Source organism: Trachymyrmex cornetzi, unplaced genomic scaffold (genome assembly GCF_001594075.2).
Source record: "Trachymyrmex cornetzi isolate Tcor2-1 unplaced genomic scaffold, Tcor1.1 scaffold61, whole genome shotgun sequence".
NCBI classification, from domain to species: Eukaryota; Metazoa; Arthropoda; class Insecta; order Hymenoptera; family Formicidae; genus Trachymyrmex; species Trachymyrmex cornetzi.
This window is the reverse complement of record NW_017299926.1, coordinates 2,886,119-2,902,238: the sequence shown is the minus strand read 5'-3', so window position 1 is coordinate 2,902,238 and position 16,120 is coordinate 2,886,119. Positions and strand designations below refer to the sequence as shown.

Genomic DNA, 16,120 nt, shown 5'->3' with positions numbered 1-16,120 from the left:
AAATTGTAAACAATTGCAAGCGAAGGAATTTCGAAAATTAAACTTGAAAACAGATAACAGAATTAGAATATATGATATCGCACGAGTCACTTAATTTCGGGCCGAGTTTATTTTGCGGAGTTCAGGATTTAAGGATTATTTCTGTGTGTGTGGAGGTATTTAAAATAGAACGATTAGGTAATAGTTTACGATGAATAGTGACTGCTTCAATATTTTCGCCACAAGAACAAAATTGAGAAAGAAAATTAAAAAATACATCGAATATAATAAAATGACTCGTCAAATATTAAATTCGTATTTATGTAATGGTTTTTAAATTACTAAACAATTGCAAGTAAAGAAGTTCTCAAAAACGAAATTTTAGCTCACTACAGAAATTTAATACTGGAAGATACCGGTTAAATTTTACAATTAAAATCACTATCAGTATTAAATTAGATTTCTCTGTAAAGAAAAATCGCAAACGAATAATAGAATAAACAAATTTACTTAATTTCGCAAGTCAATTTCATTGTGGGGAGTTTATTTTAAGGTTTACGATTAGTTCTGGTGATATCTAAAGTAAAAAGTTAATACTTGCGATTATCTTCGATCTTTGTTCGATATTTTCGCCATGGGAACAAATTTTATGTAATCGAGTCATCTTAAACCTAATTTCGTACATCTTACTTTTGCCTAATCGTTCTTTCGTCATTTATTTCTTTATCTTCTTCGTAATCAAAAAAAAGTATATTCAGACAATACATTCCGATAAAACAATACGTTCCATACACACAGATTTACAAGGGATGTCCTAAAGATGTCCAGAGAACGTTCCAAGAATGTACCCAGGACATCTCTTGGTAGTTTGCTGTGCGAGACATGTCCAAAAAAAAAAACGAGAGAACATATATTACAATTTTTGAGATGAATTTTGAAATGAGATGAAAATTGCAAAGTGAGCAAATTTTTAGGTGTTGATTAATGAGATTATAAATATATCCTAATATATAAATTAGCTCACTTTTGTAATTTTCATCTCGTTTTCAGGAACTGTAATAAAGACCCGAGACGAGACATCCGAATGACATCTAAAAGACGTCTTTTAAAGACATTTTTGTAAAATAAGGCGTCTTAAAGAGAGTCATCTTAATTTTCAAAACACCTTACAAAACCGTCTAAAAGATATCTTATGCATTTAAAACGTCTTATGTTTCGATTGTTTTATTTTGTGTTGTTTAAAGGTGTTAGATAATTACGCATCAATATCCGCTTAAATGTGAGTTATAGTTTAGTAGATTAATGATCTTACTTGAGATTATTCAAAGTATTTGATTCGCACGTTGTATTGAAAATATGAAGCCGAATAGCGTGTCCTGGCGTGTTCATCTCGTGTCCGAATCTTCAAATCAATGAGTTTCAATCTGGAAACAGAGATCGGACTTATTCTTGCGAATACTGCACGAAATTTTCAAATTTCGAATCACCGATTCTTTCTGCGCACTTATCTTGTTTTGTGAGCCACTATACTGATTGTTACTTTAAAAAAATACTTGAACTGCCATCTGGTAGCCTTCAATTCGTACTATTTGCTATTATCGGCGGACGAACTCGATCGGTATCAAAGAGGAAAATATTACTTACCATCAGTTACGATTTTCATTAAAATTTCATAATTACCATCAGAATAAATTCGATTTTCTAGCCAGCGACATTCACGATAAATATGAATTCTTTCTTTTATAATGAGTTTTTTTGCATTGATTAATCATGCAATCACATTATACGCAAATGCATACTTTGCTCCGTAAAAGTTGCATTTGCGCATATATAATATGCAATTAATTTTGAAGAGCTTGCATTTTGTATTAATTAACACTTTAGTACGCGTGACTGGAGCATTTGTGTCCTACGCATTGATCTTTAATTCTTTAAAATACTAGAAGCACTTTTGATATAGTTAATTATAAAATAATAGATCTTGGCTTTTTTCCTTTTTTTAAATACCCAATTTTACAACTATTTTCTATTATTAACGTATAATAAGAATCATTTAATTAATAATTTTTATATACTTGTAAATATATATATATATATATAATAAGGAATGAAAATAATTAACTCGGGATACGAACAATATGTGTGTGTTGATAAGACCGAAAAAAGTATTGAAACTATTAATCATTTTCTATTATATAATATAATCATATAATACGAACGATGGCCTTCTTTGTCATATAATAACAAAAAATTCAAAATTAAAAGTACAAATATATCGAAGAATTAATGTAAACAAATGACTTACCAAGTACCAATTTTATGTCTATGCAATTATAAATATAACCGGGGGTATGTTCGATTTTGTGCATGCATGATTTATCATTTTATCCTTCTTTAATATTCGGTAAATATAATGATAAAACGATAATACTTCATGCGTAAACAGAACGCACTCCGAGTTATCTTAAGCCTAATTTTTCCTTTTGCCGAGTTCCATATTTGTTACAATTCTTTTGCGGATGTAGTTATTCGTTTATATTCGTAAACACGGCTTTAATGGCTGCCGTGTTTAATGTATACATTTTGTGTACGTAGAGGCGCCAGTGAGCAAGTTTCAAATTACAACTATATTCCCAAGTGCACTTTCAAGGAATTCAAGGTTTCTTTCCACTTCTCTCCAGCGAGATGTAACTGATATAAATACGAATAGCGATGTCATCGTCAAAAAATTATTTGAGAAAATGGGGAAAAATGAACGATAATGAATGTAGAAGGCGCGGATGTGCACAATCCGTAATTCTCTTTCTCTCTCATGTGTACGCGCGTACAGAAGACTTCGCACTGTGCAGTGTCATCGATATTTATTCCTCCCTTCGGCCGGCTAACGGATTGTCAGCTATGTCAAGCGTTATTTAAGACGGGAAATCTTTCTGACGTCTTCGACGGCTAGATACAAGAATCAGGATGAACGCGAAGCATTTGAGTACTGGTACTATAGAGAAGTATTGTTTACATTGCGTAAATCGAGGGACTGACAGGTTCGCAAGGAACGTTTAAAAATGTGCGTTCTTTTCAGGATCGGTACCACCGCCCCTCGTACCCGGAAAAATACGCCTGTACAGCATGCGTTTTTGTCCGTACGCGCAAAGGATTCACCTTGTGCTGGATGCCAAGCAAATTCCGTAAGTTGTGATTATGCAGCAAAACAATCGTTACTTTTAATCGTTATCTTTTTTGGCTTGAAATGTTAAACTTTTTGACACTTCAAAATTTTTTATTGATATATCATTTTAATATTATATAATTTCCAAGTAATTTAGTTTCAATTCAAATTTCTTTTCATATGTTCTATTCCCAAGTGATATATATATTAATTTAACATGAAATATTCATTAACTAAGTGAGAGAGAAACGCGAATTCCAAAATATTCATTTTATAAAAAGAGAAAGATTGTTTCTGAAAAAATTTCTAATTTATAACATGATAAATCATTTACTTATCTGTGATGGAAATGTGTAAAAGTAGTGTTTTTCTCTTGCATTGTTTGCTTTTAGATACGATGTAGTTTATGTGAATTTAACGCACAAGCCTGACTGGTTGATAGAAAAGAGCCCCCTTAATAAAGTTCCCTGTATCGAACTGGAAGGAGGAGAAACACTGTATGAAAGTCTAATTATCGCTGAATACCTGGACGATACATATTCTCAAAACAAACTATATCCAAATAGTTCTTTAGCAAAGGCTAAAGATAAGTTATTGATCGACAGATTTAATACAGTGATAGCAACTATGCATAAGGTATTTGTTTTATACCGGTTCCATTTAGAAATATTTACATGTATTCTCGTCTGTAACTTTTAAGTACATTCCCATAATAGTCATTGTATTTGATTTTTAGGGATATTCAGAAACAGCATTGGTGCAAGATGTATTCAACGAAGCGTTAACTGGTCTAGAACTCTTTGATCGGGAGTTGGCAAAGAGAGGGACTCCCTTTTTCGGAGGCAGCAAACCCGGTATGCTGGACTTAATGATATGGCCATGGTGCGAAAGGGCAGATGTAATAAGAATTCTAAAGGGAGAACAATATGTCTTACCTCGTGATCGTTTCTTACGACTGGTAATTATTATTATTAGAAGTTAGTATATACAGGGATGTTTCAGGACTCCTGAGATAAAAGGGGATGATGGATTTTAACAAAAACAACTTTTGTTATAGAACATGTAGCCTCTTTGATGCATTTTTTACTACTTGTCTGATCGTGTATAACGTCTGAAATACTAGTTCACATCTTGTGATTTTGTTTTGAAAGATAAAAAAGCACATTAAAATAGAAAAAGAAAAAATGAGTATTTATCTATCAGACGTTACGCGCAATATTACCATAATTGCATACCTCACAACTCTTTAAAAATTGAAGGAGGCAGATGTTTCTGAAAAACAAAAGTTTGTCTGTTTTTGTTGAAATTTATTGTCCTTAAAGAGTTCATCCCAGAGGTTTTAAAACGTCTTGTATATCGATTGTAATACAAATTGTTATGTAATATAGCTTGAATGGAGGGTTGCTATGAAAGAAGATCCTGCAGTGAGTGGCAGCTTCCTAGATGCCGAAATGCACGCCAAGTACATGCGTAGTCGTCTAGCTGGGACACCTCAGTACGATTTAATAGCTAACAGCTAAAGATAATTCAACCTATGTCCATTTTATTTGCGATGTTTTACAATCAAGCTACAGATACTAACTAGTTTATAAAACAGAGCATTTATCTTAATTGTTATATTGGTTAACATGTGAAAATAAAATTTTCTTTTACATAAAAAATTACATATGTTTTTACATATAGGTATACATTTCTTGGACAAGTATGGGCGAGTTTTTCTAATTCATCGATTGATCAATCACATTGTGTGCAAATACAAGTTTACTTCGTAAAAGCATGTGCACATAATGCGATTGATCAAGCGATGAATTAAAAAAACTCGCTTTATTTATTCCAAATATTATATAAATTCTTGCACCTACGTAGTACATCTAAAATATGTTTATTATAATGGTATTACATATATATATTTATTTACATATATATCTTAATGTGGCACATTACTTTTAAATGTTTCTACTGAAATATTTCATGGTTGATGTTCGTTACGTTATTGTCAATATTACTTTGTATACGACAGTGACAATTATATATGTAGTTAATTGACTAATAGTAAAAAAGATATCAAAATTAAAGTATTATAAATTCCCGCATACATTTTATAAAATAAATTCAATGTTTTTATTATAAAACCTGACATAATTGGCAATTTGTAAACTGTGTCCTGACAGATGTACAACATACTAAGAACTTACAAAAAGTAAATAAATAAATATAAATTTCTCTTACAGATGTTAAACATTTCCAAAAATCAACAAATATGTTCCATAAATAAGGAAACATACAAAGATCAAGCATGCTGCTATCATAAAGGACTTTGAGTTTTCGTTTCTTAAATTTTGCAACTCCTTTTCATTTCGTCTGAGAACTTCCTTAACTTCCTCCAGCTCGTTCTCCAATTTCTCTCGATTTACTGTGGTAAGTAATTTCGTCTTAAGCTTTCTCTCGATTATTTCGACTCTGTATAAGGTATCTTTTAAACTCTCTTCCACATGTTCCATCTAAAACGTAGAGATTAAAATAATTTGAACTTTCGGTCGACAGATTGGAAAAAAGCAATCAGATTATCAGTACCTTCGTAATGATGGTATCATTTCGTGTCATTGTGTACATACAGTCGAATGTGCACCCGTATCCACTTTCCACTCGGTATCACTCGCAATGAATTTCTTGACACTTGCAAAGTTGTATTTCTATTGACAAGTGTAACACATGTTACTACATGTGAGGAAATAAACTAAAGAGAGTCAGCTGATGTATGTTGTACATACAGCGTTGAGAGTGCCATCGTGCTTGAAGCTACTCCAGACTCCAGTGTGCTCCAGCTTGCGAATGAATCGCCTCTAGATATATGTTCCTGAACCATGATTGTTGGTTCAAAAACTCGATCGTTTTAAAAAATAAGGTAATTTCTACTAAAACTCCGATTAATTTGATCGTCGATTAATTCATTGATACCTGTACCATTTTATTAACACGGAGAGAATTATTAATTTTTCATCGACACATGGAAAGAAAATAGATTAATAGAAATAAATTATACACAATTAGAATTTTACTTTATGTTTAAGTCTATTGGTTGAATTTTAATTGTCGATTAACTTAATCGAATTTTAATCGTTCTGTAAGATATGCTAACGATCACGACTAACGAATTTTATGCTAAATTAATAAATAATATTGAAAATTGCAATATTTTTCTATTGTTAACTATATCAAAAAATGATTTAATAATTGTAACTCCATTAAATATTAATTTTTTGATTTGTCTTTTTACATTGTTTTATACTGATAAGGGCAAAATTTGAAATTTCTATTATTTTACTTTTAAACATGCAATCATTTACATATATTCCTACGAACTGGATAAGGATAATAAGAAATAAACATTATAAACTAGGTGATCTAAACGAGACAAATCTAGACATTTCAATATTTCATTGTTAATAATTATAAATATAATTTGTTTCATAACTTCAGTATATTATACAGAGAATAACCTTTGATCGCTAATTAGAGAGAGTTTCAAATTACAATCTGTATATCCATGTCCAGAGAGATGTTTTCCATGATCTTACAATTAACTTATCCACAAAAATGATCAAATGTAGCTCGCTGCTTTCAATGTTCTTCTACCTTGCTAAAAGATAGTATCCGTATCGACATTTTCTTTTCTTCGTTCAATAATTATAAAAACGATGATCAGTGTGAAGCTTTTAGCTTCAAATGATAAATAAAATGATTAATAGAGGATAACAAAATAAATAAAGATGCAACAATAGAACTATTAAGTTACCACTTGGTCTAGTTCATCAATCTTTCATCTTTACATGAAAAGAAAATCAACCGAAAGCAGCTTCCACGATGTATTTATTCATTTCTAAGTGAATAAATATTGGCAGCTAAAGCACTGTTTCACACTTTTAAGCTACAACACTTTCGTGCACATCTTCTGAACCTACAAGGAGTTATTTTCAGTATTTCTGAGTGTTATTGCAAAGGTAACGCAATGATATGTATACATCTTAAAGTACAAATGACAATCGTAAATCAAATGTAAGTTGAATAGTAATATGCTCCAAGTTTTACGACATCAGCAATACAGCGAGGAATGAGAGAATATATGTAAAAATTACACCTATTCTTTATATCTCTTTCTAAAAAAAAATCATTTTTTTTGTTTCATTATTTCCGTATTATTAATATACATCGATTAATTGAAAAATAATAAAACGTACGTGATAACTGTTATTAAAAAATGTATGTGATATCTGTTATTAAAAAATCGATCACATTCAGTGATTTGACACACGCCATTACACAACAACTTCCAGGTTAAAATATTATATGTTTTAGATTCGAAAAGGATTGACAAAACTCATTAAAGTTTTATGAAGTGGCAAATCCATAACTGACGTATTAGAAAAATACAAGCTAATTATCATCATACTAAATAAATAACAAAATTGTTGATAAGTTCTTGTGTAGTGCAGTTCTTATACAATACTAGACATAGAACTGTTCCAACAAAGAACACAATGCCTATATTATATATATATATATTTTAACAGATATAAAGATATAAAGATCTGTCTAGAGAAAACCGAGCAGATTTCGCAAAAATAGTAAGGTAACAAGAACACAAGTTACATTGTCATGCAAAATATTAAGAAGTCGATAACACACATGAATTTTTCATTAAATCAGACGTTTGTCCATCGCTATATTATTAGCTCTGCTTTATGATTAATCGTGCTGCTTAGTTTGATTCTAGAGATGGAAAACTGATTCAACAGACCAGGTGATATCGTGGACATATTTTACACTTCATATAAATTCTAAAAATCTCGAAATCAGGTATGAGTATAGATACCGAGATTCCGACTTATGTGTTACTATATAACAATTCATGAATCCAAACACTTTCAAAAATCCAATAGTTTCAAGGAAAAAACAAAAAAAACTTTAGGAACGCGGAAGCTTTGAAATGCTGAAGACTCACTGGAACACAAAACATTTAACATTTGAGGAAATATTAATTTCACAAATATCCAACATGTAACTAATTTATGTGAAAATGTTTTGTGTTCGCACATATGTCTATTTAGCAACTCATTTTTAGGAGAACGATGCTCTCTCTCTATGGACGATTATTCGGTATCCAAATATATTTTAAGTGCTCTCTCTCGACGTGGACTGTAACTCGAAGTAGTAGAAAGCGGCGTTAAGCGTGAATTTTCCTTAAAAGCGATCTCCATTACCTCGTCAGCATTTAATTGTTTTGGTTTTTCTCTATTGTCCCTAAAACAATTCAAACATTTAGTGAAATTAAAAGGTATTTTTCGTATATTAATTTAACGACAAATAAATATATACCTGTACAAGAAGACAGCACCATCTTCAAAATTGTAAGATAAACTATCGTGATGTTCGTTCCAATCATGCTCGTTTTGGATTCGAAGCACAGAATTGTCACACGGAAAACTACCTTTCCCCTTTGCTATATCTATGTGCTCCTCCGGAACATCTGATATTGAGGAAAGCTAAAAAAAAGAACAATAATTATTTAAGTCCATTTTATCTTCTTATCGATACAAAAATAACTTTTTTTACATGACTTACTTTCTTTTTTAGTTCTTCAACAGTTCTATTATCCATAACAATTTCTTCGAATTGTCCCAATTGCAATTTTGCTGGTAACCACCTTCTGACAAACAGGACAATCTGATTGGTGTCTGTGACTACCTCTTTATCTGATAGTTCTTGAACAATCATTTCAAACTGTGAATGAAATTGGAGATCCTCAAACTTCTGTTCGTTTAGAAATACTTTTGAGGCTGTTTTGTAATACTTTTTCCTAAGTCGACATTTTTCATATGGTATATCTATATCATATTTTCTCTTTATTTCTGCCAGTATCTCTTTTTTCGCATGTCCAACCGTCATATCTCTCGAGACAATCCATTCACATAAAAATTTATAAGGCTAAAATTTTTATCCACATAATAAGAAATCTTGATAATACACTAATGACACACAGATTTTTCTAAGCATGCAAAAAATATGATACAAACCTCAGTGGAGTCGATTAATAGTTGATATAATTTTACTTTAAATTCTCCATTACGCAAAGCTCGGCCGAGTTTCACATTAAGTCTCTCACCATCCTCGTACGAACTAAGCTGTTCCATCAAACAATTGCATTCTGATTCACCAGAATTCGATAGACGAAAAACTTTAAAATACTCGACAGGTACACCCACAAATGGTTCTAAATCTTTCTTCAACGTGCTCAATCTCATTCTTTTATCCACTAATACTTTAAGTACTGTAAAAAAAAAAAAGATTATTAAATTACGGGACCAACAGTCATAGTCATTAAAATGTTGATTTTAACGACATACGGTTTTGTTGAGTACTATCTGTATATGGTGTAGCTCTAAAGTAATAATCGGAGTCATCATCAATATCCCAGTTTTCTATTTCGAATCGCTTTGAAATCTTATAGTTGCGCCTTACGCCTACGTTGCAATCGTAACGATTCGATTCACGACTATTCCACAATATTGAACCGCAATCGTGGGATAGCAGTGCAATATCGGTACCCTCTGGTGCATCACCAACTAACGTTTTATCACTATCACTAAGGCTGCTATCTTCACTATTACTTTGTTCAGGAGTATTCCATTCCTCAGCTTCCCCTAACTGAGGACTTATATTTCGTATAGTAGCATCCTCATTAGTTCGTGCATCTTTCAAGGTTTCATTGCATTTCAAATTAACATCCCAATCGGATTCATTAAAGAGTTTAAGTGGACCACTAGTAACAGACTTTTCCTTTTGTTCGTATTTATCATCTAACAATGGGATATTTAGTTCTTCCAAAATTTCTGCATAAAAATTAAAACAAATTATAATGTTTGTAATTATAATTTAACTACTATCCGACATTTTGTAAGCTATTGAAAAATCGTACCTTTACTTGTATCTGGTAACTGAACATGCAGAGAGATAACATGTCTAAAATTTTCTATAATTCTGTGTACTGTAGATTCTTGAAAAGGTTTGCTATTATCTATATCATACATCGTTGATATGAATACTTTATTCGCGTTATAAAATCCTTCAGTTTGAAGATCACTATCATCATTTTCCACTGGTCTAATTTCCGGGAATTTTCGCAATATTACTTTCATTTGCTTGGGATCCATACTAATAATTTTTCCTACGGTTTGTTTATATTCTTTAACATTTTGCGACAATAAACCTCGGATATCGATCGGACCGTCAATTACCTCCTCTCGGGCTACGTCTATGACAAATACTTTAGTTGCAACTCCTGAAACATAACATTTACGAAGTTTGAATTTTGACTGTATATAACTCATTTCACACACACATTCATCCAATTCCGTACTCACCACCCGGTAAATACGTCTCAAACTTTTGATCTTTGCGACGAATTTCTAATAATAAATCAAATCGACGTGAAAAACGCCATATATTTCCAACAGATTCATGCTCTCGATCATCGTAACTACATTCTATTAAATCAGTATTATGTTCATAACTAACTAAACGACACTGATCCAAACTCACTACATTTTCAAGACCAAATTTCTTATACGCTTTTTCTGTTGCTTCTGTCCAAGTGATATCAGGCATGACAAATAATTTGACATTCATCAATTTCCCTTCTACCGGATGATGACAGTATACTTTCAACCTAGGTATAGACATTTTCTCACGATTTTTTCTATCGTTATCTTCACTTTCTTTCATTTTCTTTAATAGCTCCTATAAATAAGATTATAAAAAATGTATTAAATAATATAGATTATCTTGGAAAAAAAGGAAGAGTAGAAAAGCTTTGCATATACAATTGCAAAAGATGTCTCTTACAATTAAAATATCTTAATTATTGAACAAAAATTTTCATTATTTTATTATAATAAATAAATTGTAATAATTATGTTTAAATAAATTTAAAACTGCAATTGCAAATTAAATAGTTTAAGAATTTATTCTATTCGAATTTTACAAACTATTCTGATTTGAAGACTACTACAATATAATTCATTCAAATTTGTCTCTAAATTCTAGTTTTTATTTACATTACTTGTAAAATATGTACAAATAATATAATATACATAATCTGTATATTATTTGTATATTACCTGAATGTGTTGCGGAAAATCTTCAGTTTGCATAGGTAAAGCATTACGAGCACGATCGATTTGCCTATACATAAGCATATACGCATTCGTGCTACTGCTATATGCACCGCTATAATACACTCTCGAAGGTCCACCGCCATATGTTTTATGAATATCATCATCAGTTATCTGAAAATGTAACACAATCGAAAAAATTATTAACAATGTTAAGGAATACAATAAATTACTGCAAAATTAATTTTCATACCTGAGTTACGCTTTGGTCATTAAAACATAACCATTCTTGTGTCCTGAAATCTTTTATATAAGCGTAATAATGACCTCCGCTCGCACTGCCGCTATGAATCATGATTGAGAACAGTTCATACGTGTATGGTCCTTTTCCCAGCATATAAGCACTGCGATTCTTTTCATTCTCATGATTATGTGTAATACAGCTCGACGTTGACGGTCCATTGCTCATATCAATACCTGAAGGCGGACATACACATCCTCTAATAATTCTGAAAATTGGTTCGATAAATAATCACACCTATAATATTATACCTTCATCATCGTCTTGATCATGACTGGCTGAATGATTACTGTTGGAAAGGCTGTTGTCACACGGTGCACAATCATCATCTAATGTACCACTGTCTGTCGTGGAACTATCATCACATTTGATACCTAAACCAATATCTTCTTCACCACCAGGAGATTCTTGACTCGTTGTGGATGAAATAAAAGAGTTCAAATTTAATACGTATGGAAACGTGACTCTGAAATGGCACAAATCATAGTAATAAAAATTACTTTAAAATTAAAAATAAAACGTTCATAGATCAAGTATTATGCGATTTACATACTTATCGTTGAGCTTGATTCTGTGGAAGGTTTTATAATCAAAATCAAACCGCTTGAGATGTAAAGTTAATAGATATGGAAATTTCGTAAACTTCAATCCTTTATGCGCGTCACATTTTTTATTGCATTTTTCACAATGATACTGATTAGCTCCTTCCAATGTTTCATACTGAACAAATGCTCTAATTGCTTCTTCCTACGAGAAAAGGAGCTTCTTTCTTATATATATAAATGTAAATTTCAAATTGCAATATTTCAAATTGTAGTAATATTTACCACACTGTTATATGTAACATTGCTTCCAAATGGCCTAACTGGTAATGGGATATCAAGAAACGTATCTTCTCTTGATTTTTCTGTTCCACACTCAAGACATTTAACGTAATCGGTCATCTTTCCTAGCAATATAGAAAGCAAATTACAGATATTTTCATAACTTACACATAATGATATTTTGTACCTTCGTAAAGTCTATTAATTAGATCCGCTTGTTCTGTATTTTTGAATTTCTGTTCTAATGCATCGAACATAACTCTACAAAGCTCTTGAATATCGTGTTGTTGCCAGGCTTCGGTAGAATCCCATCCAAAACTTTTCGTTAAGGATGTAGTCTCCACTGCAGATCTTGTAGACGTCTATTTGTTTGTAATGAAAAAAATGTGATATTATTAAAAATTATTTCAAAAATTATATTAAACACACACACGAAAAATATACATATAAATGTAAACTTATTAAACACATATTATACCTGTAAATTGAGAAATAACTTCTGTAATTGATATGGTATGCTAAGAGCTTCATCCTTTTCTGAACTATCTATATATTCCCAATTATAAAGTGCATTACGAAATTCTGGTGTCATATACAAAGCTTGAAGAAGACTATTCAAGTAACAAGTCATTGCTTGATTGACTAAACCGACATAGCCTTAAAGAAATTATAAAATAAATTATGCAGATATGTATTATAAAATACTAATAAAAATATTTTCGTTAATATATGCAAATTTATATTAAAATAATTCTTAAATGGTGCTTACATACTTGTTTCAGTTTTAATAAAAGTTCTGAAATTAACTTCTTCTCTACCATCCCTAACATCTTCTCTAACGTCTTCCCTAACAATATTTTCCTCAGTCCATCGTGGATGAAGGGACGGTGCATCATACATTAGCAGACGACGATGATAACCCATCTTTCTTTGGGACGGTGCCATATCAATAACAAAGGGTTCTGTTGGATGAACGACGATCAGAGTATTTTTCATTTCAGGTGAACTCGAATCAACCGAAAAATCTACTCCAACCTGCTCCATCGTTTTGTCTTTCAACTCGGATAAATCAATCTAATATTCAATATAATATGAACTATATTAGAACATATGTTTATTACAATTATATATATTTAAAAAGTTGTAATTAAAATAACCAATGCGCATGATGGCGTGCGTAGAAGCAACCTAAAACTGTCCGGTTGCATATGATAATGTTCTTCGATATAGTTGTAAAGATCCTTCGCGCGTGTAGATACATGTAAGGGAAATTTGTCGCTAGTGCAAAGTTTATGGTTAGCCTCATAAGGCATATTAAACTGAACGACACATACTTGAGTCTTTTCACCAGCTTTGCAAACCATGATCTGTAAACAAAATGCCAAATGTATAAATCATATTAAATTATATATTTACTATAACAATTAATTATTATTTGAGATATTCTTGTGACAAAATAATTCTTTTTTAAAAAGTAGTAATATTATCTCCTTTAGTGCAGATATAAATACCACTGCAGCAATGCCAATTTGTATCTAACTTTAAATAAAATTGTGTATTATAAAACTTTTATATATAATCGAATTATAAAAATAAAAATCTTTAGAATGAATAATTAAAAATATTTCAGTACTATTTATTAAGAAAATTATTGCATTATAATGACACCAGAACGAAAGAAGCACAGTATTTCTCATTTTATTAATGGATATGGAATTTGGAAAGGTGATTATTAAAAACTTATTAGATACTCTTTTGAGTAGACAAAAATTGGCATTCTGCCATATTGATGGTGGAAAATGAGCAAGATCTACGCAACACAGCAGGATGCTGCTCTGCACGGCATGACACAGTACGGAAAGCCTATAGAGCCTCCAGCTATATTTAGAATGTCTAAACCAAGCTTGTGAAATGGCTCTCTTTTCTGAGATCGTAACCCATCTCTCTTTCCACGCGTCTCTGCTTTCCTATTTTATAATCTTCCCTTTTTTTTTAACAGTGAGTCAAAATTAAACAATTATCACAATTGTTTCATTACTAATTACAAACTTTCACTTAAACTATTCTACGTGATTCTGCATATTCTTATTTAGTTTTTACATATATACAAGTCGAGATCCATTCTGTTTTATTATATATTTCTAAAAATAGGAATTGTCTTGATCTATTTATCATTATACACGACATTGGCTTTTTTAAAAACTTACAAGCAATATGTATATTGGAGAATAATAAATAATATGCAAAAATTTATATTAATCACGTACATCTAAAATGTTTTGTAGAGTTAAAACATTTAAAAATTATAGATCAAAATTTATTATTAAAACTTACCTATTTTTTACTGGATTTTATATATATATATATAAATATATATATATTAAAAAAAAATTTAAAGAACTGATCAGATAAATATTGTTACAAGCAATCTTGTCTGTTCGATACAAGTAAATTTTATCAAAATAAAATTTTATATTTTTTTATAACATTTCCTATAATGTATTTACTTTGTGATGTGCACTTAATCGTATTAAAACTTTGTTAGATATAATTAATTTTACACAAAGTGATAAATATCAATCTATTCAATTGTAGATAAACATAACTGACATTTGTAATAACTGATATAAATGATTATGATAACATAAGATACAATAATTAAAAAGAAGAGATTCGAGGTGTAATAAAAAAAGGCTCCGATAGTCTTTGCAAGATTTGTGTCCAAATACTTCACGTAGAAGACACAGAAGGAGCAACGGAAAGGCAACTGTCTTAAACAAATCGCATCGACGGGATCCTCTCTCATCGGGGATCTCTCGATCCAGCATTGTGATGCCGCATTGCTACAATCACTCACGCGTCACGCGTGTATTACGCGCGTTATGTAAATACGAGTATCTATCTAATCGTAAAGGTAACGTATATGAGCACGTTAGTAGGTCCATGACGGCACGACATTCGGGAGATCGGAATGCGTCGCCGTGTCGGAGAAAGCTCTGCCAAGAGCTGTCCTCCCGATATCGTGTTTCCGATAGCGCGTATTCCGAGGACCGATCCCGCGATCGGCGGAGAGATCGACGCGGAATCGCGTGTCGCGCGCGCGTGGAGTATGGAATGGTCGCCGATTTCGGTGACCGACCGTCCGACGACTTCAAACGGGCATTTACCGCGGACTGCTGCGACTCTCGGTCGAAGGGGGTAGACCCGTCGAGACGGCTGCGCGAACGAACAGCCGGCCGAACGAAATTCCGCGATGACAGAACGGAGACTGGCCCCGAGAGAGAGAGAATCCCCCAGCGTCTCTCTCTCTCGCTCCCCCGTGCGTCCCCGTGCCGCGCGTTCCCGGCGTGTTTCCCCGGCGAGTATCACGGGATTCACTCGGCGTGCCGTTTCCGAAGTGCCTGACGACGCGTCCGACGCAGCCGAGCTGCCGGAGCCGCGACAACGGTCCGCACCAACCTTACGATTCAGGAACTGACCCCTTACCGAAATCACTGACACATGTGCAACGCACTCACTTTACGCCATGTTACGCCATGTTTTCCTGGGCGGCGCATCATTCGCTCGCGGTGGACACGGGGGGGTGAAACGGGGTGGAGCAAACGACCGGTTGGTGCTGCACTCTACTGTTGCCTTTCGGAGGTAACGCAGGTAACGGGATCTCGGCAAAGGCAAGGGGTCG

At 32.5% G+C, this 16,120-nt stretch overlaps 3 protein-coding genes across 4 annotated transcripts; 1 reads left to right on the top strand and 2 right to left on the bottom strand.

Annotated features, from left to right (window-relative positions):
• The first annotated feature begins 2,563 nt into the window (after window positions 1-2,563).
• On the top strand, window positions 2,564-4,715 carry LOC108766649 (pyrimidodiazepine synthase). Its single transcript, XM_018516059.1, has 5 exons — window positions 2,564-2,968; window positions 3,056-3,161; window positions 3,535-3,778; window positions 3,879-4,100; window positions 4,531-4,715. Exons 1-5 carry the CDS (start codon window positions 2,944-2,946, stop codon window positions 4,660-4,662), a joined length of 729 nt encoding a protein of 242 aa, XP_018371561.1. The 5' UTR covers window positions 2,564-2,943; the 3' UTR covers window positions 4,663-4,715.
• A 638-nt stretch (window positions 4,716-5,353) lies between these two features.
• Window positions 5,354-6,070, bottom strand: LOC108766680 (uncharacterized). Its single transcript, XM_018516105.1, has 2 exons — window positions 5,717-6,070; window positions 5,354-5,643 (listed from the first exon to the last, which is right to left on the bottom strand). Exons 1-2 carry the CDS (start codon window positions 5,753-5,755, stop codon window positions 5,377-5,379), a joined length of 306 nt encoding a protein of 101 aa, XP_018371607.1. The 5' UTR covers window positions 5,756-6,070; the 3' UTR covers window positions 5,354-5,376.
• A 2,222-nt stretch (window positions 6,071-8,292) lies between these two features.
• On the bottom strand, window positions 8,293-14,801 carry Usp47 (ubiquitin specific protease 47). 2 transcript variants are annotated; one of them, XM_018516208.1, is made up of 17 exons: window positions 14,773-14,801; window positions 13,596-13,805; window positions 13,212-13,512; window positions 12,917-13,095; window positions 12,626-12,800; window positions 12,442-12,563; window positions 12,168-12,361; window positions 11,866-12,080; window positions 11,567-11,790; window positions 11,320-11,487; window positions 10,564-10,939; window positions 10,119-10,481; window positions 9,547-10,032; window positions 9,217-9,470; window positions 8,765-9,127; window positions 8,519-8,685; window positions 8,293-8,443 (listed from the first exon to the last, which is right to left on the bottom strand). In XM_018516208.1, exons 2-17 carry the CDS (start codon window positions 13,800-13,802, stop codon window positions 8,293-8,295), a joined length of 3,945 nt encoding a protein of 1,314 aa, XP_018371710.1. In that variant the 5' UTR covers window positions 13,803-13,805; window positions 14,773-14,801. The 2 variants fall into 2 exon arrangements, with proteins under 2 accessions (XP_018371710.1, XP_018371711.1); XM_018516209.1 differs by lacking the exon at window positions 14,773-14,801 and adding an exon at window positions 14,190-14,210.
• Between the last annotated feature and the right edge of the window lie 1,319 nt (window positions 14,802-16,120).